The sequence below is a fragment of the Aspergillus pseudotamarii genome, assembly GCF_009193445.1.
Source record: "Aspergillus pseudotamarii strain CBS 117625 unplaced genomic scaffold BDV38scaffold_81, whole genome shotgun sequence".
Lineage (NCBI taxonomy): Eukaryota > Fungi > Ascomycota > Eurotiomycetes > Eurotiales > Aspergillaceae > Aspergillus > Aspergillus pseudotamarii.
The window spans coordinates 104227-130086 of record NW_022475095.1 but is presented as its reverse complement, the minus strand read 5'-3'; the positions used below and the strand labels follow the sequence as shown (position 1 = coordinate 130086).

General features: G+C 45.8%; 9 protein-coding genes across 9 annotated transcripts; 6 read left to right on the top strand and 3 right to left on the bottom strand.

Moving 5' to 3' along the window:
- The first annotated feature begins 1 nt into the window (after position 1).
- Positions 2-1388, top strand: BDV38DRAFT_209125 (RlmE family RNA methyltransferase). The gene is made up of 7 exons (XM_032052589.1): positions 2-284; positions 347-397; positions 471-497; positions 550-863; positions 927-975; positions 1039-1200; positions 1265-1388. Exons 1-7 carry the CDS (start codon positions 108-110, stop codon positions 1340-1342), a joined length of 858 nt encoding a protein of 285 aa, XP_031908605.1. The 5' UTR covers positions 2-107; the 3' UTR covers positions 1343-1388.
- BDV38DRAFT_260975 (putative autophagy ubiquitin-activating enzyme ApgG) lies at positions 842-4279 on the bottom strand. The gene is made up of 7 exons (XM_032055980.1): positions 3764-4279; positions 3563-3671; positions 2730-3508; positions 2523-2667; positions 1995-2462; positions 1581-1943; positions 842-1504 (listed from the first exon to the last, which is right to left on the bottom strand). The coding sequence occupies exons 1-7, from the start codon at positions 3952-3954 to the stop codon at positions 1421-1423; spliced, it is 2139 nt and encodes a 712-aa protein (XP_031908604.1). The 5' UTR covers positions 3955-4279; the 3' UTR covers positions 842-1420.
- A 324-nt stretch (positions 4280-4603) lies between these two features.
- BDV38DRAFT_260960 (deoxycytidine monophosphate deaminase) lies at positions 4604-6847 on the top strand. The gene is made up of 7 exons (XM_032055979.1): positions 4604-5193; positions 5267-5615; positions 5684-6045; positions 6173-6305; positions 6370-6457; positions 6506-6556; positions 6606-6847. The coding sequence occupies exons 1-7, from the start codon at positions 5172-5174 to the stop codon at positions 6654-6656; spliced, it is 1056 nt and encodes a 351-aa protein (XP_031908603.1). The 5' UTR covers positions 4604-5171; the 3' UTR covers positions 6657-6847.
- A 1188-nt stretch (positions 6848-8035) lies between these two features.
- BDV38DRAFT_260956 (imidazoleglycerol-phosphate synthase) lies at positions 8036-10082 on the top strand. Its single transcript, XM_032055978.1, has 3 exons — positions 8036-8299; positions 8373-9821; positions 9878-10082. The coding sequence occupies exons 1-3, from the start codon at positions 8177-8179 to the stop codon at positions 9965-9967; spliced, it is 1662 nt and encodes a 553-aa protein (XP_031908602.1). The 5' UTR covers positions 8036-8176; the 3' UTR covers positions 9968-10082.
- A 635-nt stretch (positions 10083-10717) lies between these two features.
- On the top strand, positions 10718-13696 carry BDV38DRAFT_209053 (cleavage polyadenylation factor subunit MPE1). Its single transcript, XM_032052587.1, has 4 exons — positions 10718-11228; positions 11435-11735; positions 11789-11889; positions 11962-13696. Exons 1-4 carry the CDS (start codon positions 11057-11059, stop codon positions 13263-13265), a joined length of 1878 nt encoding a protein of 625 aa, XP_031908601.1. The 5' UTR covers positions 10718-11056; the 3' UTR covers positions 13266-13696.
- A 221-nt stretch (positions 13697-13917) lies between these two features.
- BDV38DRAFT_275046 (yippee-domain-containing protein) lies at positions 13918-15942 on the top strand (the record flags this gene model as incomplete). The annotated part of the gene is made up of 4 exons (XM_032057944.1): positions 13918-14074; positions 14145-14556; positions 14628-14838; positions 15253-15942. 4 exons carry the CDS (start codon positions 13918-13920, stop codon positions 15940-15942), a joined length of 1470 nt encoding a protein of 489 aa, XP_031908600.1.
- Positions 15943-16116: 174 nt separating this feature from the next.
- BDV38DRAFT_209015 (SHNi-TPR domain-containing protein) lies at positions 16117-17964 on the bottom strand. Its single transcript, XM_032052586.1, has 2 exons — positions 16646-17964; positions 16117-16575 (listed from the first exon to the last, which is right to left on the bottom strand). The coding sequence occupies exons 1-2, from the start codon at positions 17726-17728 to the stop codon at positions 16291-16293; spliced, it is 1368 nt and encodes a 455-aa protein (XP_031908599.1). The 5' UTR covers positions 17729-17964; the 3' UTR covers positions 16117-16290.
- A 239-nt stretch (positions 17965-18203) lies between these two features.
- Positions 18204-20459, top strand: BDV38DRAFT_287674 (DNA polymerase epsilon noncatalytic subunit; the record flags this gene model as incomplete). Its single annotated transcript, XM_032060917.1, has 1 exon — positions 18204-20459. The coding sequence occupies one exon, from the start codon at positions 18204-18206 to the stop codon at positions 20457-20459; it is 2256 nt and encodes a 751-aa protein (XP_031908598.1).
- Positions 20460-20817: 358 nt separating this feature from the next.
- Positions 20818-25275, bottom strand: BDV38DRAFT_209013 (mediator of RNA polymerase II transcription subunit 14). The gene is made up of 2 exons (XM_032052585.1): positions 23872-25275; positions 20818-23804 (listed from the first exon to the last, which is right to left on the bottom strand). Exons 1-2 carry the CDS (start codon positions 24571-24573, stop codon positions 21177-21179), a joined length of 3330 nt encoding a protein of 1109 aa, XP_031908597.1. The 5' UTR covers positions 24574-25275; the 3' UTR covers positions 20818-21176.
- Between the last annotated feature and the right edge of the window lie 585 nt (positions 25276-25860).

Sequence of the window (25860 nt, the reverse complement as noted above, 5' to 3'; positions counted from 1 at the left end):
CCCCTTGCTATATATATTTGGGTCAGCTATTGTATTTCTATACACCAGGTAACCAATTCATATTACAGCCAACCTTGAACTTCAACGATACACCCCTCGATAACAATATGTGGTTACTTCTAAAAGTGCCTTCACGGTCGCAAAGTGCTCTTGCATTTTCTCCATTCACTTTAAAGCGACTATCCTCCTCGAAGAGATGGCAAGCACGTCAACTCAAGGATCATTTTACAAGAGAGGCAACAGTTCAAGGGCTGAAAAGTCGAGCTGCTTTTAAACTTATTCAGGTGTAGCATCAAAATCTCTTGCATATGTATACTTTCACCCTAACAACTCCCCACCTGGATAGATAGATGCGAAATATCACATTTTCCACAGCGGGCAGACTGTTGTCGATTTGGTATGGCAGCCACGGTTGGAGAAAACCGACATAACCCTGTTAGTTGTTCGCCTTATTTATACTCCGATAATAGGGATATGCACCGGGTTCGTGGTCCCAGGTACGTCACCTAACCATAAGTCTTACTCTGTAACTATCTAACTTCCTGAAAGGTGGCAGTCAGTCGGACTGGGCGAAACGGTCGCGTCCTTGGAGTTGATATCATCCCTGCTCAGCCTCCAAAGGGCGTATCTACGATTCAAGGAAACTTTTTAGATCCTAGCATCCAGGCCTATGTCCAAAACTTCCTGCATGATCCAACAAGGGGCCAACAGCACCGCCCAGGCATAATCCCGCATGTCGGCCTAGGCCATGAGGCGTCTGGATTGGATGTGGATACGAAAAACCCCATCAACAACTGCGAAGAGATAGAAGAGCCTTGCCTCCTGACTGGTAAAAGAACCGTGGACGTGGTTCTAAGCGATATGTCTGACCCCTGGTATCAAACCTCTGGATTCTGGAAGAGAAGTCTAAGTGATCCGTATAACAGGATGATGAATACTAGTGGCATGAGTTTCAGAGATCATGCGGGAAGCATGGTGAGTTCCTTATTTTGAGTTGCATCCGATGTGTCTGGTACGTAATTAATTAACCTAAGAAAGGACCTTTGCCGAGCTGCGCTACAGTTCAGTTTCGAAGTCTTAAAGGCAGGGGGCCACTTTGTTTGCAAGTTCTACCAGGGAGCCGAAGACAAAGATTTAGAGAAGCAGCTCAAGCGGCTGTTCCAGAAAGTACATAGACTTAAACCGGAGTCTTCACGTAATGTATCAGACACATCGGCGGGTGATCATAAAAAGCCGAGTCTAGCTTCACTAACCTGGTTGCTAGGAATCTAAGGAAGCCTACTTCATTGGTCTCGCACGCAAACAACACGCAACGAGGCATGAAGTGCTCACGTCCCCTTGAAAAAAAATTTTTTCCGCACAAGCCTACCAGCTCAAAAGACTAGCCTCGAAAAAAGAGTACGTAACATCATCCGTCAGTTCACATAGCCTCTAACTCATCATCGGTTCCAGAGATCTCATCCCACTCAATGTCGGCAGCTGTGGCTTCAGCGATTGTTTGAACCTTGTAGAGCCTCAGCATTTGTCTTAAGATAGAAGGCAAAGGGAAGAAAGAAAGAAACGAGAAAAGGGGTACCGACCTCCTTTAGACCACTTAGGTCTTCCACGTATCCAGTGTCATTCAAAGCTTTTTGCACAAAATCCCAGCCTTTCTCCTTGTACGTGTCAACAATATTTTCTGAGCAAGCGCTACAGCATTTGTAGCTCCTGCCCACTACGCATAGATTCTCAAATGTTGAAAGGAAACCTCTAATCTGATGTGGCACAAGCCCTAGGGGATGACTCCCTCGATCGTCATTCCTTGAGGCCGGAGCCGGGGCTGCAGCACCTAGAGGATGTTGAAGGACGGAAATTAGTAGCTCAACCAATAAGGCTGAAGCTATCGCAGCCACGCCAGGCCTAGTCACAGTGCACTGTTGGTCCAGCGTCTGGTCTTTCATGGACTAGTAAGATTAGCGGTGTTTACAGGACTAAATCCACGGTTTATCACTCACGTTCACTGGCGCAACAATATCATTGCAAAAGTAGCAACCGAGCTCAGCTGCTGGGTCTTCTGCAACCTTGACGCCATGACGCATGACAACGAAAGAATCAAACCCCAACGCTGCATTCATCACAATTTTCCCCGCTGCCTTTCCAATGACAGTTGGTAACCAGCGGGATTCTCGTGTATCCATCAGAAGAAAGATAACATCATGCTCATCTATCAATCTTTCAAGTTGCTCAAACTCCTGTCGGGTTTTTTCAGCATCTAATACGGGGTGGCCAGCCATCGGCACTGATAGAGCATATCCGGTAGATTCAACCCCTGGGTAAATCTCCGACAAAGCTTGAGATGCCCGGTGCGCCTTCTTAGCCCCGCCTTCCAAACAATCTTTAAAGTTGAACAGCGGCTGCCTCACTGGATTCGAGAAAGATACCGACCCATTGTCGACAAACGTTATCTTGGTAACGCCCCAACCCTAGATAGATGCAATTAGTCTTCTTCATACATAGTATATCACTACTAGGACCATACATACCATCAGATTCCGGGCAACATAGCTTCCAAGAGTGCCTGCACCAAGTAGGAGGCATTTTGTATGCTTGATTTTTTCAAGGTCTAGGTTGGGACTGATTCTCCATTTCATGAGTTTGAGGTTGAGGTCTACAGACTGATCTGCCAACCTAGCCGTCGTACGAAATCAGCTACACTTCATTTCAGTTAGTTTCATTTCAGGAAACTATACCTCCGGGGATCCAGATATTCCGTTAGGTCAACCAATCTCCCTGTCAATTTCCCTGCTGGATTGCGTTCCCAACCGGTTACTTTGGGCATAAGATTGTCTGGCGCCTTCAGCCCTAATGTTGGTTGATTCTTCTCCGCTAATGTTACCACGATGCTGCGGCCTTGGTCACGCTTTGAATGCACATCGCGGTATCTCAGAACTTGGATTTTACCCAATCCCCACCGATGTTTTACAAGCACCAGCAGGTTCCTCAGCATCCAGCCAGGTGCATTTTCGTAATTAGAGGGATCAACGAAGCAGACATAACAGTCTTCAAAGTTGGCTCCGTCAAAAAAGCCATTTTCATAATCTGAAAGGGTAGCAACCCTCCAACATCCACCCTCCGCCTCTGCTGCGTTCTCCTTTCCCGGCTTGGAATCTGTATGTTTAGTAGGGCCCTTATTGGCTTTGCCACTAGTAGCTAAGATCCTTCGAGCTAAAAAAAAACCTCGCTGGCGTGCGTCAGTGCCGTAGCTCCAGGTGTGTACTGCCTCCACAAGGGTTGAACTTTCAGCACTTGATAAGTATGCAAAAGGTACATATTCCCTTTCAGAGGGCTTGGAGTGGGCGGTATCATTAGTTGCTCCTAGTGGGGCCCAGGGAGGATCCGAATGAATTGCAGGGAATGCGAACCAATAATGAAACTTGTACCTCTTCAGGTCCGCATAAGAAAGAATGGCAAAAGATGACAATAATGATGGACACGAATATATGGTGCCATCTTTTATCGCATCCCATATCTAGTAGACATTGTCAATATTTCCCTGCGAAACACCATGCATGGTTAAACTGACCATTCTACCAGATAGGTGGAGTAAAAGTGTTTTGTCTGCATTTCGATATTCCTCGATAGTATTGACATTCCTAATCAATCCTTCGGCTCTGTAGAAACCCGCGGGTACCCTGGACCATGTTACTTTGTGCTTGTTCTGTTCCATTCAGTGCGCCTTAATAAATATGAAGGCGCAACACTTATATAATGATAAAGCACTCACTCGTCACTGGTTAGAGCATTTCCGTGTATTTGCATCCGACATGAGCTGCTAGGAGGGTCTGTTGAGCGAATCTCATAGAGGCCCATTATCTTGCGGGCGGAGTCGTCAAGCTTGTCATGATTTATTTTCAAGGAAGCTAATGCGGTGTAAAATGGGAGCTCTATATCCGAGGCAAATGGTGTATACTGCATAGTATCTGTTGCGCAAGTTGGCCTTGCCGTTTGCCCTGCTCTTGTGTACTAGTAAGGAGTAGCCCTGAATGGGCGAAGGACGGTAACCATGTAGTACCAGACGAAAAAGATCCCGTGAATACCGAAGAAATAATTTATAGAACTCCTCTAGTACCTAATGTTCATTTGACTACATGTCAAGGTAGCATGGGGAGGTAGCAAGGTAGGTATTGATAAGACGTAGATATCATGGTGGGGCGAAATATAGATCACGGACTGATAATAAATGACACGTGTACAGGTATACGGAGCACATTACAGTGAGTATATGGTCGGTACACTAGTACCAGATAACCTTGTATGTTCTGTATGTACCCTGGGCACAAAAAAATGACAACTGGAAACAAATTTCTTTCTATTAATGAACCGATTTAAAGACAGGGCGTCGGGAAGCGCCCCAAGAGAGAGAAACATCAGTGGGGAATGCCGACCTTTCCCGCAACGCAGCGGAGCCGGTACTACCAAGTAGACACGTACAAACTATACCGTATCATAGGTAGTAAAATTACTAGTAAGTTAGAGAGCTGATGTATGAGGTCAATCACGACAATTACCACAGTCTCATTATACACATTTATTAAAGTATCTAAGGTCTAAGATCAGAAGATCGTTTACAGATCGGGTGACCATACGACCTCATATCATGGATCTGTTTGGTTTCCTTCTAATTTCCGTGTTTTCTTTGACCAAATTCTAATCAGTACGAGAGTACTGCATCTTCCATTACTCCTTATTCTCAGCGAGATCGCTATTTTCATCAATTTCTTCTGCCCAATAGTTCAATTAGCAACACGTGGTATAACTATTACGTATCCACCCAAATATGCACATCACTTCAACTTGCTTGAATATTTAGGAATAACCAGAGAAGCTATGTATTTGCTCTAGTGATGTATCTGAACCAAAATTTCCCAGTTACGTACTTGTTTCCTACGCCAGCTCCACTTCAACCATAGGTAGGTGCTTTTAGTCTCGACTCATACGTTGTCCAATATACCTTAGCCTCGACGGAGTACCGCCATCAAATTTTCCGACATACTACGTACGTTAATTACATTTATACCTCATGTGCTAAAACATATATTGCCTTTACCCCTTCATACCCTTGGCCCGGTCGAAATTAAAATCGAGAAATAAAAAAAAAAGAGGACAGGGAAGGAAAAAAGTCAATAAGAAAAATGTTAATTGGCTTGTGTGGAGGTTAGCAGATATTTTACTGACTTATGTCAAATGTTCCCCGCGGTCTTACCATAGACTAATGGCGTACTTAAAGGTATATGCTCTGGTAAACACACCATTGCAGAGTACCTCATCCAGCATCAAGGGTTCCAGCTACTCGAACTCAAAAGTAGAAGTTTCCCTCGAATAGTTGATGAGCTCGAGGATGATCGATGGCTACACGAGTCGGAGTTTACGGGTAAAGGGAGAAGTCAGCCATCGCAGCTATTATTTGAAAGTGCCGAATCGCTTCTAGATTTTGCAACAAAAAATTGGCAAGGCCTCTGGGTAACTACAGATATTTGGGAGAGTGCTACTTTAGATCGCTTTCTTCAACGCCCGTTTTTCCTCCTAGTGAGCGTTGACGCACCAGTTAGTCTCCGATGGCAGCGATTTGGAGAGAGGTCAGACTCTAACTACATCCTGTGTTGCAAACATATGATTCCGGACGTGAAAGACTAATTCCTTCCAGGTGTCGGAGGAGGCAGCTTGAGCCCCCGCCTCTCGAGAAGTTTGTACTCTGGAATGATCGACATCTGTACGATAAGAATATCGGGCGTGTCTATTTAACCGACCGGGCACAGGTTCGATTGTTAAACTCGTCCGCTTCATTGGAGGAACTGCATGCTGCTCTCATGGGGCTTAACCTGGCTGATGAGGAGCGCTTACGACCAAACTGGGATCAGTACTTCATGCAGTTGGCATCTCTTGCCGCACAGCGGAGTAATTGTATGAAGAGAAGGGTGGGCTGTGTGCTTGTTCGGGAACGCCGTGTTATCAGTACTGGATACAACGGAACTCCACGACATCTAAGAAACTGCAACGAGGCTGGCTGTATGGATTTAGCCCCTGTGCCCGATTTTTTCAACCCTTTGTTCTTAGTTCTTCTTTCTTCCGCACCTTTTCTTCTCCTTTCCGCCTATACTTAAATGTGTTGGTGTATAAACTTACGTTTCCACAGGCCCAAGATGCAACCGAGGTGAGGGCGGAGGTGTCGGTTTATCCACGTGTCTTTGCCTTCATGCAGAAGAGAACGCTCTATTAGAGGCTGGAAGGGAGCGCATACGGGAGGGCACGATACTTTATTGTGACACGTGAGATACCCTTGGTTCATGTAGTTGATATAGCTGGTTGAACTCTACTGAGAGAAGAGCAAAGGTGTCCTTGCTTGACATGCACAGTCAAAATTGCCCAGGTTGGCATTTCCGAAGTCGTATACTCACAGGGATATAATATGGATCAAGATGTCTGTCCCTACCCTTATCCTCGGCTGATCTTGGCTAACATAGCCCAGAGCGCTGCAATTCTAGAGTCCGCTGGTGTTCGCCTTCGACAGTTTTCTCCCGTAAGTACTTATTCTATCGGTTTATTACATAGCGCTCACGGACGAATAGCCTCGGAACGGACTTATCTATCTCGAGGGGTCGACTAAAATAAAGCAATGATTGTTCTGCATAAGAGCCTAGCCCTTAGATGCACAATGGACCGTGGAGAGTTTTAAATAAGATTTCAGGGATGGCAAAGGCAACCAGATGCGTACAGTATATACAATCTATACAGTCAGTCATGATCCATCCACCTACCGTGATCTTAAGTAAAACGGAGTTTCTATCAAGTGGTGCCTAGTATTGGTAGGTTTTGTAACCAATACTATACCTCTAGATAATATTTGTGTGTAATTTAGCTAGCAACCGCCTTTATAGTAGCCAGAGTAGCCTCGACTGGGCCACTCAGGAAAATATGTCTTTACTTTGGATTAAGAGGGACGTTGGAAGCTTACCTGCTCTCCGGTTGAGCAGGAAGAACCTCTAACGGGGGCACTCAGCAGATAGTGTTGAGACATAAATGCTCAACTGCTCTTCTAAAGTTGCTGTTGAACCTGCTATCTGAGAGAAAAATCGATCAAAAACAGCTAACACCATCTTTCCTCGACAATTCTAGGTATAATTGAAGTCTCACTGGGGAATATATCATTCAGTCATACTATGCATGTACAGATAGTCTAGTTCATGGTACCGCCAGCTATCATAGTGGGGTTTTGCGTACTTGAGCGGTCATCAACTAAATATGGGCTTGTGTATACTTCAGCATGGTTTATAAAAGCCTATCATAGGCTACAGGCATAGTTTTCTAATATTCGTTTGTTAATTTACCAGATACAGCACTTTATTCCAGAGTCCGAAAGAAAATTTCCCCTAAACTTTACCGGTATGATCTTGGCTTGTATCATTTCTGTGACAAGATCTAGTGATACAGAGAAGGCGATATTGCTGTGATGATATTATGGCAAATTTCCCACGACTGTAATGGTCGACTCAAAATCTACTTGAGATAAGATTCGTAGCCGAGGCAGATACCAACTATCTAGCGTCTGATTACTTGGAAATGATCACACATCTACATTTAGCGTAGCTAGACTCTAAGTACTCAATAAGCAAAAGTATATGTACTGAGGTGTTAAGGGGGTAAGCGTAAATCACAGCTTTGAAATTCATTAGAAAAGTCAAGGGTTTAACTTCTTCTGGGCCTCTGATTATGTATACCCAGGACGATAGGTATACAGCATTGTAGTGCACACCACGTACAATATTTAAAACGGCCCATTACACCCTAGAGAAGATACCTTCCTACCGTGTAAAGGCGGTGATTCTTTGGAGTAGGGAAGGTAAGTATACCCGATAGAGTTTCCCCGCCGGCGCCCCAACTACCGGGAGAATAGTTAAAAAAAGGCTACAGTAGATTATGAGTCAGCTACCTCTTGGTGGGGCATTGAAGACAGGATCCCATTCTTTCGAAGCTCCGATACAACCCTTCCCCCCCAATAAGATCTTCTGTGCCTTAAAAAGACACTGGAAAGACGATAGAATAAATCAGGGAGTCTGGATTTTCTATTGTCTCGTAATTGGGTCTTCATCCTTGACATAGCGAGTCCCTTGAATAGTGGAACTGACTCGACCCCGCCGCCATGCCCACCGTCCACCTGCTCGACTATGTTGCCGGGAATGTCCGTTCGTTGGTGAATGCAATTAACAAAGTTGGGTATGATGTTGAATGGGTTAGAAGTCCTGAAGATCTGAAGAATGCGGATGTGAGTATATCTCCTTCGTCAGTCAAGATAAATTTTGCTTGTTTATAACTGCAGTGCGTTAATCATATTGCAGAAACTTATACTGCCCGGAGTTGGCCATTTTGGCCATTGTCTCTCTCAGCTTTCAGAAGGCGGGTATTTAGATCCGATAAAGAAGCACATAGATTCCGGGAAACCATTCATGGGGATCTGTGTCGGCCTACAGGCACTGTTTGAAGGATCCGAGGAGGATCCTGACGTCCCCGGGTTGGGGCTGATACAAATGCGAATGCGAAAGTTCGATGACAGTGTGAAGAGTGTACCTCACATAGGTTGGAATTCTGCTATGAACACCAGTGTTGGTCCTTCAGGAGCCCAAAGTTTCTGTGGATTGAACCCAGACAGCAAATATTACTATGTTCACTCTTACGCAGCATTTTACACACCTGGTGTGCTGGAGAAAGATGGTTGGTCGGTTGCCACAGCTACATATGGCGAAGAGGAATTCATAGGTGCGATAGCAAAGGGAAATATCTTCGCCACGCAGTTCCATCCAGAGAAGAGTGGACAGGCTGGCTTGCGGACTATCCGTGCTTTTTTGGATGGTGACCAGCTGCAGTCACCTCCGCTAGACACCTTGGTCTCGCGCGAGAAGAAGTATGGTTTGACTCGCAGAGTTATTGCTTGTCTCGATGTCCGCACGAACGATTCCGGTGACCTCGTCGTCACAAAAGGCGATCAATATGATGTACGCGAGAAGGATGGCGTTAATTCGGGAGGCAAGGTAAGGAATTTGGGGAAGCCAGTCGACATGGCTAAAAAATATTACGAGCAAGGGGCAGACGAAGTGACATTCCTGAACATAACATCATTCAGAAATTGCCCAGTGGCAGACACACCTATGCTGGAAATATTGAGAAGAGCATCTGAAACTGTGTTCGTTCCTCTCACGATTGGAGGTGGAATCAAGGATACCATTGATCCAGATGGCACCTGCATCTCGGCCCTTGACGTCGCCACCATGTATTTCAAATCTGGGGCGGATAAAGTCAGCATTGGCTCGGATGCTGTTATTGCAGCTGAGCAATATTACGAAGCCGGCGGAAAGCTGTCTGGGACAACCGCCATAGAGACAATATCACGTGCATATGGCAACCAAGCTGTGGTTGTGAGCGTCGATCCCAAACGCGTATACGTCAACGGCCCTGAAGACACTAAACATCATACCATCAGGACACAGTATCCGAATACTTTAGGGCAAACCTTCTGTTGGTACCAATGCACCATCAACGGTGGCAGAGAGGCCCGGGACTTGGATGTTCGGCAGTTAGCAAAAGCTGTTGAGGCCATGGGTGCTGGGGAACTACTTTTGAATTGCATCGACAAAGATGGAAGCAATAGCGGGTTCGATCTAGAATTAATTAACGACGTCAAAACGGCCATCAAAATACCAGTAATTGCCTCCAGTGGGGCCGGAAATCCTGGACATTTTGCGGAAGTTTTCGAGCGTACTACTACAGATGCGGCACTGGGCGCTGGCATGGTATGTTACTTTTATGTATTGCCTGAGTCTTTCGCAGTAGCTAACGAAGTCAACAGTTCCACCGCGGTGAATATACTGTTAGCGAGGTCAAAGACTATTTAAGTGGCCAAGGGTTCCTGGTCCGCAAACCTGAAACTGACATGTAACCCTTTTGGTGGTATATAAATACTAGAGACATTTCAGTTAAAAGGGTGTACATTAGCTATTTAGAATCGCGCAAGACGGTCCTTGCTCAATTTAAGGCGTAGTACTTTGTCCAGAATACTACATTGTGAGTAGTACCAGTTTTATTAGTTGAGGCACGGAAGGATAAGGCGGCCAGGCTAGTTGGCCTCTAGACCACGTGATTTAATGATGCTTTGGTTGCCACCACTCCCAAGTGCGCTCTCATCCCACCCATCAAACTCATACCTAGCACGTCTTTCGTTACTCTTACGCCTTCTTTGAACAACGCAGTTACCCCTGTTAGTTCTGGGGCTTCTCTTTCTTCTTCATACTGTTCCGAACTCAGCCTTCAAATATACGACCATATCTTTATGCGCTCGATCCTGTACTGAGTCGTAATTTCTGGATACGTCAGGTATCGTGTCGCGCGACACTGATGGTACCTGTTGCCCAAAGTCTTTCGCCGCTCAACCCGCCCAAGATTTGTCTACTTCTGGTATTGTTCAAATATCAACTGCTCACCCTTCTTGTGCATGGATTTTGCTTTCCGATAAGACACCCAAGCACCTGTTCTGTACTGCAACTCTAGGCCGCAACTTATAGGCTAGAGGAGACTAAGAAGCTCCAATTTACCTCTTGAACGGAGAATCTTTCATGAAAAAAGAAGAAAAAAAAGAAAAGAAAAGAAAATCCTAGGACGAAAGAAACATTCTTGTGGCTCGCCTTTGTTTACCACAGTACTGCAAACTGTTTCGCTTTGTATTCTTTCAGACTTGATCTTGTTTGTATGCAGTTTGAATACTTACCATCCAGCATTCAGCAAAAGGCATTTTAAGTTCATGAGTTCGAGCAATATCGTCAATAGATATTTGGCTTGCGATCTCCAGGGTCTTATAACAAAGAGGATTCACGAATCAAAATCTGTCGTTGGTTGTTTGCCATACGTTTCCCAAGTGTTGTTCCTTACATTATTTTCTTTTCCTGTTGTATCCTTTCTCGCAAAAGCGATACCCCTTTAATCTTGATTTAATTACATTCGCAAACACTCGTTGAACGTGCAATTGAATACAATGTCATCCTCTGTTCACTTCAAGTTCAAATCTCAAAAAGAACCCTCAAGGGTGACTTTTGATGGCACCGGTATCTCTGTCTTTGAATTGAAACGCGAAATTATCAATCAGAGTAGGCTGGGTGACGGAACTGATTTCGAGCTGTCCATCTACAATGAAGACACTGGAGAAGGTAAGTTGAACGAACTGATTATTCTTGAATTCATTACACCTCTCTTTGCAATTAGAAAAAGGATAAATGCTAGGAATAAGAAATGGGGAGAGGGGAAAGGAGATGACGAAGGAGCGGGATGGGGAGGAGTTCGAACATAGAAGCACAAAAGCAAGAGGGAAAAACGGAGTAGGAGGATGAGCAGCTAACAAATATTCGTGACATAGAGTACGATGACGATACCACAATCATACCTCGTTCGACATCTGTTATAGCTCGGAGGCTACCTGCATCGCGACCTGGCAAAGGCGGTGCTACTCGTTACGTATCTGGAAAAATGCCTATAAATGCGCGCAACGCTCCTCGTAATGACCAGGTTTCGTCGAGCCGAACAGTGTCCAACTCTACCAATACTGTTAGCAACGGTGTCCTAGAACTTAACAATGCTCAGACCGAAGAGGAGAAGATAAATGCGCTTTTCAACTTGCAGGCCAATCAATGGAAAGAACAACAGCAAGAGATGGCTAAGTGAGCATACTTCGGTCAAACACATGAGTCCTTAATCTGATAAATGTTCATAGTGCTACACCTGTTCCGTTTGGTCGCGGGAGAGGAAAGCCAATAAATGTCCCCGACCACCCTCCGCCCCCCGGATATCTTTGCTATCGTTGCCGTGAAAAAGGTTTGTTTTGGCACGCACTTCCTGATTGATATCGAAGTTGGTGGTTGCAGTTTGGCTAAAGCTCATGATTAGGTCATTGGATCCAAGCATGCCCAACCAACAATGATCCCAAGTTCGATGGCAAGTACCGAGTGAAACGTTCAACTGGTATACCTCGTTCTCTGCAAACCAAAGTTGAAAAGCCAGAATCGCTCACGATAGATGGCACCAATGAAGATTTGAAAAATACAGGCGTCATGGTTAATGCTGATGGCGATTTTGTCATTGCTAAACCAGACAAGGCGGCTTGGGAATTATACCAAGAAAAAGCTAAGGCTTCGGCCGCCGCCGCCGCCGAAGCGGCAGCTGCAGAATATAGCAAGGAGTTGCAAGCACGCGGGCTAGAGTGTCCAATTGACAAACGGATGTTTTTAGAACCCACAAAAACGCCGTGCTGCCAAAGAACTTACTGCAATGACTGTATTACAAATGCATTGATTGAGAGTGATTTCGTCTGCCCTGGATGTGGTACAGAAGGTGTCCTACTGGATAATCTGTCTGCAGACGATGACGCTGTCACGAAAATCAAGGTTTACGAGGCTGAGAAGGTGGATTCGAAAAAAGAGAAAGAGAAACAATCTAACAACAAACCATATACTTTAACCGACGATTCAAAAGTGGAGTTGTCGTCACCGGCCTCAACCGGGGAAGGTTTGTCTAATCATTCCAGGAAAAGGCCTGCAGAGGATGGGTCTCTTGGCGAAGCTACCGAGGAGACAACTTCAACTTCTACACAGAAGAAGAAGAAAGTCGAAGATAACCCTAAGTCTACCGAGACTTCGTCTTCACAAGTCAATGAGCCTTCTACTGGATTTCAGTCTCTCCCTTTCGGCCAGCAAATACCTTTTGGTGGATTCAATTTCATGCAGGCCCAGGGCATTCCTTCAATGACTTTCCCTGATGCTGGATTCGCCGGAGAAGGGACGGGATTCATGAACTCGGCTGCCTTAGCTTCATCCAATGCTTTCACTAACAATATTAACCAAACTTGGAATCCTATGGGCAGTATGAATTTCAATTCGCTGTCAAATGGTTTATATGGTGACAGCACGAACGGTGCAGTCAATTCTGGGTACGGAGCTACGAATATGTTCAATGGGATGGGTGACTCTCCAGTGAATATGTTTCCCATATCTCATATGGCCGGAAATATGCAACAGAGCTTAGGTTTTCCACAGGGACCAAATATGGGCCATTTCTCAAACCAACAGCGGACTACATTTAGCACTCCGTATGCCCGCGAAGAAGATACGGCGTACTTCCGCCAGCCTGTTAATCCACAGCGACATCAAGCAAGATATAGGAGGATACGGCCGAGTGATTATCGAGAGCTTTAAACGCTCTACAGTGATTCGCACTCTGTTTCATGTCTTTTACTTTTGGGTCCATGTCAGCTTGGGAGCTACGGGACACCTTCTATTGTGCATAAGAGTTACTCTTCGCTTTCACATGGTGTATCTTTCTTGTTTGTATATACTACACATGTGATGTATACACTCACCATAGGCTTTGCCCTGGCTATGTATTACTTTGAAATAGGGTGGATTGGAGCAGCGTCTTGTCAAGGTCGTACTGGCTGGGAGGTCTCTCTAGATTGATTCTTGATATGATATGTAACGCTGATATACTTTCTTCAGCGCAACCTTCCACCTTAGTCATTAGCACGTGACCAATCGGACAATCAAGTCAGCTGACTGTTCCCCATGTAACACATATAATGAACCACTACTCGGTACGGACCAAAGAACCCCTTCCATTGCCTTCGGCGTTGGTCAACGGACTACAGATAATCTACCCACTAGTAACCTAATCCTTTACTACTGCATCTTAGCTATACCTGGACCATAACTGCTTTACGTGCCAATCGGCCCCTTTCTAGTTGGTCTCCGTCAAATCTGGCTGCCAATGTCTGACCCAAGCAGACATTCTAGCCACTCTATACGACGTTATATATATAATAACCCTTTCTCTAGGGCGACTACTACAATCATGGCCAAGTTTTCGAATAGCAACAGTAATACCTACAATCAGTTACAGCGATTTCCCAACAAAGCTCTCCAGACTTCTGCGCTTGCAAGCTGCTACAGCGTCAACACGTCAGCATCGAGAGTTAATGGTTTCCATTACTACACTACGACCGGGGCCGGTAAGCATACATAACTTGGGTTGTATTAATTCGTACTGATGCCATAGTGCTACCTTCCACAGGAGCCCAGTGGTATCCCTGAGGTCCCCTCAGGGTCGAAAACCTTGTCTCCAAGTCCCCCCCCCTGATCTCTCTACCCATTCGGGAATGGAGAACAGTCATTCGGGTAATATTATACCCGAAAACAAAGGGGAGGCAGCGCATACTATCCCGGAAGAGTGTGAGAGGCTCTTCTGCGACACATTGTCTGTGATTTTCCTTGGTGAGGGGATTCTCTCTGGACAAGGGTCGCTTGGGGCAGGTGCGTATCAAGTTCAACCGAATAATTCATGTTACGAGCATAGCCGAATTCAGGAGTGGGTTGAGGTGCTGGACTATACAAGTGATTGTATATACCGCGGATTCGTGACTAGTTCAAATGACGAGCGTGCCCTATTCATATTCTTCGGTGAATGTGCTCTGGGCCAAGGCCTCAAGACCGGGTAAGTTCAAATCTCGGACCTACGGGTAGAACATAATGAAATACAACGGAGACTCACGGCTCGTTTGACAGATTGATTGCCCTTTTTGAGCTAGCAAATCTCCCTGAATTTGGGTGCTCTCAGATTGTTGCATGCATTCCGCGTTCGCAAGGTGCAGCAGAGCTTGAAGTTGTGAGGAATTTAGGATGGTGTGGATTTAACTTGACAACGCTGCAACCGTGGAGCACTGGAGATTGTACCGAAATGTCGCTTAGTGCTAGATGGCTTTTTTTGAGTGCTGAAGTATAGCAGTGCGACGGTCACTTTATAGCGAGTTGAAGCAGTACATTGTATGTCGTCACATGAGTGGTAATAGTGGAAGGTTTGCCTTCCGCGCTCACAGTGGATTTAACACTAATGTACTCTGTACCGGGCTGGCTATTTACTAGTACTTGCAGTGGGGCACAATATAATGGATTCGAATGTTATTGGTGATCTCTATGAGAGTAAACTCCGTACTCCGGAGCGGAAGGTACTCCCTTCAAGGGCGGTATGGTATTTATGACCTCAGCATGACACTACTACCGACACTGACTTCCTGCTCGAAGTGCAGCGCGTCGATCATATGGTTCTGCAGATCTCAGCTACACCCTCTTATTCTGTAAAGTAGCTATAATAGTGAACACCAGCATTAGAGTACTCTTTATGTTCCCCAAGTTCCTTCTCCCACCAAACGTGTTCCGTTCTCGACAACGCAATGTGGGGTGCTCTGCCGAACCCTCTACCAGAACCTCGCCCATGGATGGGGACTGCCAGAAATACCTGTGTGGCCAGGTGTCATATATTCAGTGTTCTCGTTGCGCAACGGATTTATGTTTGACATCCCAGATCATCAGCAAAGGGTTCACTGGTCGCCATGGTCGCGCGTATCTCGTGTCAGCGGAACCTATCGCCTGTGCGGTATCCATCAGTGCAACTTCCTCACCCACAGAATCACTCCCAAACACCATAATGCAGAAACCCGTATCGCGTCAGCTGGTCACAGGTGCCCATACAGTCAGCGATATCAGTTGTGCTTTCTGTGGGAGTATTCTTGGATGGAAATATGTTGCCGCTGAAGAAGAGGCGCAACGTTACAAGGTTGGCAAATTCATTTTAGAAACCAAACGGATTATGACGTCCTCCTCATGGGAGTCGGCTTCATATGTCGAGCCTTTTGCGTTGTGTGGGCCTATGACTTCTCCAAAAATGGATGTTGATACAACCGGCGATCGAGTAGAGTTCGATAGTCAGGACGAAGATGAATGCGAAGACCTGTTTGCTGGTGTTTGGAGTCCTGGACTGGCTATACGGCGACGAAACCGCAAATTAGATCGTCATACCTCGATTTTTGGCCTTACGCCCTGAAGCACTGTTACACACACACACACACACACACTCTCTCTCTCTCTCTCTCTCCTTCTTTCCCAGTAATCGCGGTATCTTGATACCCTGCTACTCATGTTACCTTTTATGACCGATATCTGCGCAGGTGACCCTGCAAAGGGTTTCTTAATGGTAATGTTCAAGCTATAACGATTCCAAGTGCATTTCCAGGGTTCCCATAAGTTTGAAAATCTGTTGGAGTGGGTATCTGCTTTTCGCCCCAAGTAATTAGTCCTTGCAAATGTTTGTGGTATAGAGCCAATTCGTTTCGACGCCGACAGAAGCGAATGAGAAAGACGGTTAGTAAAGCAGTAATTAATATTTGAATGCTTAGGTAGGGGGACCATTTGTGTTGTCGACTCGTGTTCTTTTCACATCTCCTTCCTGGCCACTTTCCTGAGCTGAGCGCTTCTGTGTAGATACCAATTGTTGGTTACTACCTGATCTCCGCTTGACAAACGCAGAGAGATCATTAGCCCCCTTCGAGACTTTGTCCAACTGTACCATCTGCTCCGAAGGAGATTGCCCCATTATCTGACCCAAGATACCTTTCAACATATCATTTTTCTCCTCCTTGTCTTCGAGTGATACCGGGGGGCACTTCAGATCAACAAGCTGTAGGCCAGTGAGATGTCCGTGTTTTAAGGATGAGAATTCGAGGTTCGGATGGTTGGGAGAAACTTACCCTTTGCTCCATGTCTGCTATGATATCCTTCACATTGGCTATTTTTCTCTTCATAGCGGTTGCTTTGTCTTCCTCCATAGTACTATTATTATCCAGTATCTTCTGTTCCTGAGCCATTCTCACTTGGCAGCTTTCAATCGCTTTTTCCATTTGACTCGCCGCTTCCTTTCTCATTTGCTCGTCGGTCGTCCTATCACTCTTGCCATTAGCAGAATCGTCGTCTGCCTTGTTAACAGACGCGAATTCCAGGGCAAGCGAAAGCTTATAGTGACATTCGGCGATCGATGGATCCTCCATTGGAAACAAAGATTGTCTTAATTCGAGTGCCGTTCTGAGATCGGTCACTGCGTCCGTAAAACGCTCAGCTTCTAGCGAAATCTCAGCCTGGAGATCGTACGTATCTGCGAGGCGCTCCTTAATCTGTTTGGTATGAGGAGGCAGATCTGCGGTTTTGCCTTTTCCACTTTCTTCTTCTGTTGCGTTTAGTTTCTTGAGGTAGAGTATACGTGCGAGGTCAAGGACTTCGAAAGCATTGGCGAAGTCATCTTCATCTTCTTCGGCACCTTCGCCACTATCGCTTTTGTCTTCTTCGTCGGAATCAGATGCGTCAAAATTCTCATCTCCTGTGAACTGAAAATATGTCTTGTTCTCGACCTTCTGGGACTGCGCCTTTCCAGCAAGCGCCTCCCTCTGCGTTAAGCCACTTGAAATTGCATCCTGAACAAGGCTATCACCCCCAGGTGTTGTCCCAGACGAGAAGGCATTCACAGTCAACGGATCATGTAACTGCGTTTGACTCTCTCCGGCCACTTTGGAACCAAGGACATCACTCTTGCTCACAGCAACATTGTAGAGAGATTTACCATATGAATATAGTAGGTCGGCATTGTCAAGCGACAACTCCCCATTCAACTTAGCCTGGAGCTCTGTAGCCTCAGAATAAAGCTCAGCAGCAGCGTTGAAATCTTTGACAGCATCCTTGGCAGCAGCTCGCTCAGTCAGGTCTGCTAAGTACGCCCTCAAACTTTCGTTATTACTTTGAAGCGGTGCACCGCTCATTTCCGCATGCTCATGCTCTGCCATTGCCGCGGTCTGTTGCCCCAAGTATTTCGTTCCTAAATCGTTCCCAAAAATGACGGAGTGATGTAGCTAGGGGCGCTAAAGATAGTAAAAGGATCGAACGAAGTAGTTGCCTGAGGAACAAGAATTAAGATTCACTGGAGAAAAGAACAACGGTCAGGGGTGACGCAAGCGCGAAAAGAAGGAAATAAATGTTCTGTCTCTTGGCATTCAATGATTAAATGGAACTTATTTCCAGACTGGCGCGGGTCGCGTCAGTGGTCGCGCCACTCAATTTATCACGCGCCGCCCAAGCAGTTGAGATTGCCTGGGTTTTGCTTATATCACTGCAACTCATACTGAGATCACGGCAAGATCAGCAGATACCGCAAGTCGAGTTAATCCTTATAGGGTCGATTGCCTAGTCAAAAATTGATCAAAGGGATGCCCACGACATAAGAAACAAACTATCAAGATACTTGTGAATGCGTATGTAATGATGGACTCTGACCCCGTCCCTTCATCATCTCCTGCATTTGCGACACCCGCGCACCCTTTGCGGAAAAACAAAACAAATCATCTTCTTACGAGAACGTCTATATTGCCCATTTTACTTCCTCCATCCACCCTTCGGCCCGTCGCTTTCCGTACATTCACCCGGAAACATAACTTGACGATTTCTTCATCTGCACTACAGACTCTAGCTACCTTCGTGGGCAAAAATTGCGGGTCAGGATGGCGCGAAGAAGGCCTTGCAGAGCGAGTGTTGGACGAAGTGGCTAAAAGCTGGAAAAAGGCTGGAGGAGGTGTTATTGTCGAAGAAGGCAAAGGTGCCTCGCTAAAAACGATTTTGCAAACCATTGAAGGAAATATGAGTGGGGGTAGGGTTGTTGCTGGCAAGACCCCTACAACAAATGGCGTGTCCTTAAGTACGTCTCAGAATAGGGAGAGTATGCACACCAGTCTACATTTGTCTCCATCTGTACCCCCTACCCTAGGAGATGGAGAACACGGGGACTCGAACTTTTCTTTTCACCCGAGAAGTTGGATCAAGGTAGTTGATGCGTTTGATATTCCGCGTCTAACATACAACGCCGAAAAAAAATATTTCGAGGTTGCAAAGTCGAAAGCTTCTCTATTTCCGCAGCCCTCTCATAAGACTGCCTTGTTCCGGGATCGTTATAATGTGATTCACCAGCGCTTACTACGAAATGAATCATTCCAACTGTCACTAGGCTCTTCTGGCGTACCTTCATTATCACGATCTTCATCGTCCTTTGCTCCTAATAAATGCTACAAGCTTACTCCAGTTGCAAACCTACTGGGCAGGAGTGGCACATCCCATTTGTTACTCGGCATGCTTTCTGTTTCCCCAACGGGTGATTTGTCCCTTACCGACTTGACCGGGAGTATCGCTTTAGAACTGAGTCATACACGGATGATACCCGAGAATGGCGCTTGGTTCGCGCCTGGTATGATTGTGCTTGTCGATGGGATCTACGAAGAAGAAGAGAATTTGAAGGGGTCGACCTTGGGTGGGAATACTGGGGTTGGAGGTGCTATTGGGGGTATATTCGTAGGGGTTTCTATATGTGGACCTCCCTGCGAAAGACGGGAAATGTCACTAGGAACCAAAAGTCGACGGAACAAGGGGGAAATGAGCTCTAGCGGGGGGTTTGGCTGGGTAGACTTTCTGGGAGTGGGAAGCGAACGTGCACGCGGACCTCGTATGAGACATATCCAGGCGAGATGCCTACAGGACCTGCACGGGGGTGCAGATGACTCCCGTTGCACCAAAATTGTAATCATGAGCGAGGTTAACCTTGATCATGTGAAGACGGTGGACGCACTGAAGAGGGTTTTCGGCCTCTACAGTGACCTACCGCCGAGAGAACGTCCCATTATTTTCGTCCTAATCGGGAATTTTGTCCAGAAGACTATGATCAATGGTGGCGGCCAGGCAGGTGGTATTGAGTACAAGGAATATTTTGACTCGCTCGCTATGGGGCTATCTGAATTCCCTTCTCTGCTACAGCACTCTACGTTCATTTTTGTGCCAGGCGACAACGACCCCTGGCCATCTGCCTTTTCAGCTGGTGCTGCTTCTGCTATCCCACGTCAAGCTGTTCCGGACCTGTTCACTTCAAGGGTGAAACGTGTATTTGCTACGGCAAATGCTGATTCGGACCGATCTCAGTCATCCGAGCCTATTGGCGAAGCTATTTGGACAACGAATCCCTCCCGCATCACTCTATTTGGACCGGTCCATGACATCGCGATAGTCCGTGATGACATTTCAGGGCGGCTGAGACGCAGCGCAGTGAGCATTGGACAGGATGCTGAGAGGTCTACAGTAATGGATGAAGGGACGGATAACCAAAAGAGTTCCGTATCACCTGAAAGCTCCATTGAGTCCCAGATGCCACCAATAGGAGCTGAATCCTATCCAGTTCCTTCTGCAGTCAATATGTCGCGAAAGCTTGTCAAGACCATTTTAGATCAGGGCACCATGTCGCCTTTCCCACTTTCGTTGCGACCCGTCTTATGGGACTATGCGTCCTCCTTGCAACTGTACCCATTACCGTCAAGCTTCATTCTAGCTGATCCTGAAGCGGCGCCGTTTTGTATGACTTATGAAGGTTGCCATGTAATGAATCCCGGGAAGCTTATTCCAGAAGGTGACCTGTCTTCTGTGAGATGGATCGAATATGATGCTTCCAAGAACCGAGGAAAGGTGAAAGAGTTGCGATATTAATCATTCATAAGGATAGAATAATACCCACGTCCATGTCTACGCGCCATGGTTTTTACTTAACTCATGATAGAGCAAGACCGGGACTATGTAATACATGATAATTGGAACCATGTAACAATTCATTTTTGATCCAACGCTGCGGCTGGATACATTCCTTGCAGGGATTTTCAAGTTATAAGTTGACAAGTTTTATGTCTTCTAGGGTTGGAGACAAGACGGTGCCGTGTGTCGGAAGCCTTGAACTCGTTGTAGTCAACAAATGCGATAATTTGATAAGAAATAATCATTGGCAGCAGATTGCTCTTAAAACGGCAAAGAATGGATAATAATACAGAAAGACTGATGGTGAAACCGAAAGTAGCGAAGAAAGCACAACTCCCCGTAACTAACGCCTTGATTCTGAGAAACTTTGCCGTAGGAAACTAACATAATGTATTAATTTCGTTGATCGAGCTCGTGATGGAAAATCTCCTTTCACGGTATGGAGCCAGCGAAAATCACTCCTATAACAAGCAGGATCCCAAGGAGAAGAGTCGCTGGGTAAGAAGGGAAACTATGTAAATCAAATCATTGTACACATAACTACAATCGCGACGGTCGTGACACATCCTAGATCCAGGAAGAGACAGAAAGCCGTAGGGAGGCGATAATCCAAAAATACAGTGGCTCATGATGAGGCAACCAAATATGTCAAGAGGTTGAGGAAGCTTTGCGACTCTAATCAATCATAATAATATCCGCATTTTGCGTTGTGTTACCAGTTTTGTGCCGAGTATTTGTAACATTTGGTGCAGGGATCAATGTTGCCGGTTCATTGGGCATGCTTTCAAGGTTTCCATTTTCTGCCGTCGACTGTTGATCAAAACTCTTCGAGCCGTTGACTTTCGCTTCGGGAGTCGAAACTGCCAACCCTAAAGTGCTGCTAGCCTCGAAACATTTGTCGAGCTCAATCAGAAGATTCCCAACTTTGTCAATTTCAGCGACAACCCCATTACCCAGGCCTCTCCATCCATCGCCCTTTGAGTTATATAACCTTTCTCGAAGCATCAACTTAAGCTGATCTTGGCTTGATCCTTCCTTAGGACTGCTTAGCTCTTTCAGGATCCAGACCATGTGACTGAGGTGATGAGTGGCAATTAATTGGAAGCGGAAGCTTTGGGCAGGATAGTGAATCTGAAATGTCTTCGCGTTACGGACAGTCACTTGCACCCTTAGTGGCTGCTTGTTAGACGGATTTATTAAGATCTGGTCTAGGGCTCGCATTAATGGAAGTGTAAGCAAGAGAATTTCAGCAACAGTGTCTAGACCCGCGTCGGTGATGCTGTGGTTCAATGTGGATTCAATAGACTTCTGGATGCGACGATGTGGGTTTAGAAATTCAAAGGATAGGCCTAAGCGCAATTGAAACAATGATTTGGTTCGAGACGCAATAAAAATAGGATCAAGCTCCATAGAACTCGGCGGCATGGATGTTTCGATATTCAGGGTGGCGAGGAGGTCTTTCTCGGGGCCATAGGCAAAAGTGACATGTGACAGTGACAGAGATCGGGGCTCCATTTTCTTTCGTTGAAGGCTCTCGAAAATTGACAAGACACAATCAAGTCTTTGCAAATTTTCCATGAGTTTGGGAATGACAGGACGGCCAGGCGGGGCTAGCATGCGGATAGCGAAGCCAGTGCCTCTCTTTTGGAAAACCAGCGAATGGTCCCATGTTGAATTCAAGGCACTGAGAGTTTTGATTGGTATCAATAAATTCCCATATGCGACTATAGTGGCAACCTTCTTGCAAGGATCTATCCCATGAAACGCGAGACGGATCGTGCCTTTGGTACGAACCCTGCTTTTCAGCCCACTAGGTAAGGCTATCCGGAATGCTTCGGGAATATTCGCCACTTCGTAACGCATGAAGATCTCGGGAACGTAAAGGTCGGGTTCAATCACCAGTCGTTGTAGAGGGGGGTAGAAGTCAACGGATTGTAGGTCCGCTAAATAGCGCGCATTGGTATGAACTGCTAATATCCCAGAAAGATAATGCCCCAAATTTGCAAACGAGGGGTAGCTGATATTCTGGCTCACAGGGAAGAATGAACCGCTTATGACCTGGACTGAACGAAGAGTAGACGAGATATGTATGTTTGCATCAAAAACTGAAGAGTTTTCTGCTGTCGTTGTGTTTTGAAGTTGCACAACCCACCAGTTGTCACTGTCCATGCTGCTTGTTGCTGCTACAATCCAGTTACGTTCCCAGAGGTGGTGGCAGAAAAAGGAAAACCGCAAAACATTGTTCGGGAACATTCTTCGAAAATCGATCTTTAAACTTCTGGGATTCACTGTTTCGAAGCCCAACATCCTGACGTTCGATTCAATTTCATCTATCGCAGCCATGCAACGAAGTCGCGCAACACGGGTCACTATATCCTCGGCGGAAGACTTGTCAAAGCTGCGATCATTGTCAAGTCGCTCCTGAGCGCTGGGGGTAGCCGCTATAATGCTCGCTCCCGTCATCGGCTCAATAGAAACAGTAAGATACCTGGACTCCGTAAGTTGGATAGTCAATCCACAGTCACCAGGCTCGGTCCTAGTCAATTGAGCCTGCAAAGATAATCTGCCAGCAGAGTAAAGTAGACTTTCGCTTATTATGCAGTATGCAGAGGAGAGTATATGAGAGATATGCAGCGCAATGACACTTCGCAGAATACACTCCATAGAGAGGCATTCTGTGTTGAACTCGATCTCTTCGTTGTCGACTTCTTGGCCGTCTCTTATCCAGCGCAAATCCAAGTAAGGATACCTGGGGCTATCATTCTCACCGTATATTCTACCACTCTTAATCCCAATCTCTAGCCAACTTTTAGCTCCAGCTTTTTGCGCCCAGTAATGTACAACAAGAGTTCGGTGCAAAAGCTCAACACGCAAGACATCGTACCAGAGGCCTTGTGCCAACTCCATGGCCTGCTTGAAGAGTATGTTGATCTTGTTAGTGAGAACGAGACTATGTAATAAATCGAAGCATCCAGCAAGGCCGTCGTTTCGAAGTGCATCGTTTATCTTGACATCGAATTCGTTGAGTATTCGACCCTTAGGGATCGGTGAGGATGGATTGAAGAGAAACCGTATGTCGACGAAGTATAACTGAGACGATTTGTCTTCTTGCCCGATTGAAAGATCCAATTCAAATTCGTTTGGCACAGCAAATGTAACACGGCCGTCATGGATGCTATACGTTCGAAAGGCGCAAGGGACTGAATCGTACAACGCTAATCTCACACTTATGATCCTATTGATTTTCTGCAATCTTTTGAGCGTGTCTTTGCCAGTCAAGGATCTAGGCGGTTTATACCCAAGCTAAATATAATCAAGTTAACATCAATATCAAAAATATATTTATATATATAAGAAGGATGAAGCGCACATCTGACATAGAAGATACTTTACCCTTGGACAAGACTTCGAGAGCCGTTGTTAAATCCGGATTGGCTACTTGGGCTTGTACTAAATCTCGCTTCATATCACCAATCCATTGCAGAGCACCCATGTAAGCCTGGTGACGAGTACGGATAAAGTTTTGAAGGTCAATTAGCTTGCTAACATCAGCTGCTTGTCGGCTCCATTGAGATAAGACAAGGAGTTTGATGAACTCTGCGCGCTTGGCGTGTGTAAAGTCAAGGATCCGTGCCTTCTTCCGTAGATTTTCTGGGCTCTGATTCCCAGACTTGCCACTGGCGGGCAATTGCAAAGAATTTGGATCTTGAGGTGAGACCTGGATGTCTGCCATCTCCGTGATCAAGTCGGAAAGATCATTCCAGGATTGTTGCACAGATCTACTGATTAATTTCGAGAATGGGAAAAAGCCTTGCGTTATGTGTGGCAACCCCGGTAACTCCGTGGATTTAGTCGATATAATCTTGACCGTAGAAGCGCCTTCGGCTTGACTGGGGTCAACCGCATTTTTCGCCATACCATTGATATGAACTCGTCCCGCATGTGAGTCGCCCAAGGCGGAAGTTCGATTGGTATTTGGTGCTAAAGACGGCATACCGTTCCTTGAATCATGAATAGCTGACCCTTGTCCGGCTCCACCAATATTTGTATTGTCCATGACAACCCCCGGCATGTCTAGACGCGCAGTGGTGACTTTGTCCTTTGAAGCCCTCCCCTCCTTCACCCTCTACGCAGTAAAGGCGACGGCCTGATGGCGGTGCTCGTTCGGGTTCGAAACAGCGAGTGGGGCAGGAAGGGAAGCAGATGATGCACTCTACGTCTGAATCTGGGGTTCAGCGCAATGCCATGTATGCCCATTCAAAGTGGGGAATATCTCAACCTGGCGGCCGTAGAGGTATTCGAAGGTGTTTGCGACGATTGCCCTAGGTCAGCGTAGTCGCACGCGTATATTCAATTGAGCGACAAAGTAAGTCGCAGGGCCGAAAAAGAGAAGGAAAGAAAGGAAAGAAAAAGAAAAAGATCAGGAGAGAGAGAGAAAGCAAAGGGCCTTCTCTGGAAATCAACTTGTTTCCAGCTGAGGCAATGACGTTTGCAGACAGGCCAGTCGATAGTGGGTTTGTGACAATTAAGAAATCGCGGCTCTTTGTCTTACTGGTATCAGTTAAGATAAAAGGTATTACTGGCCCGAGGCCGTTTGGAAGATATTAGAGTTGGAAAGCACAAAAGCGGGGAGCTGGAGTGAAATCAGAACAAAATTGTACAGTACAATCAAAAGCTGAGTGACGTGCGAATATCCAACAGATGCTATTGAGGGAATATTCTAAGTGTGAAACTGATCATATCAGTGTAAACAAAAAGTGAGATTGTGGGTAAGTGAATTGTTTGAAGATGGAAGCCGGCGCGATGCAATGCGAACGATGGGACACGGGAACAGTGGCTGATTAATTGGTGCCTTTGTGCCTTATGGAGCATGGATACAGTCCCTGGCAGAAGTATTGGCCAAATGGCTACTATTACAACGCTATAATATAGCTATTTAGTTAGAGTCATCAAAATATATTTTATACCGAATGTCTTTATTATGTTTATGATTGTATTAAAGTCTATGTATATATCTTTATCTTGGATTGATTGAAAAGTAAATTAATGATGACACACATTGTTGCACCTGGGAATTATTAGGAATTAGTGGATTCCTTATATAGCTATACATAAATATTATATATCTATTTCATAGAACAGTCTACGGAGTACTCCTGCGTAGAGCTATTGTATAGTATGTATTGCAGTGTATTGTATTATGTTCCTTAGTACATACTACTAGTAGTAGACACCGTAGTACGGAGTACGGAGCATTGTAATAAACTAAAACTAACTGTAATATTCCGTACTTCCCTGGAGATTATGGGTAAGGTATTGTAATATATACACCTGCGGATAGCTTGCCCCATCAAGTCAG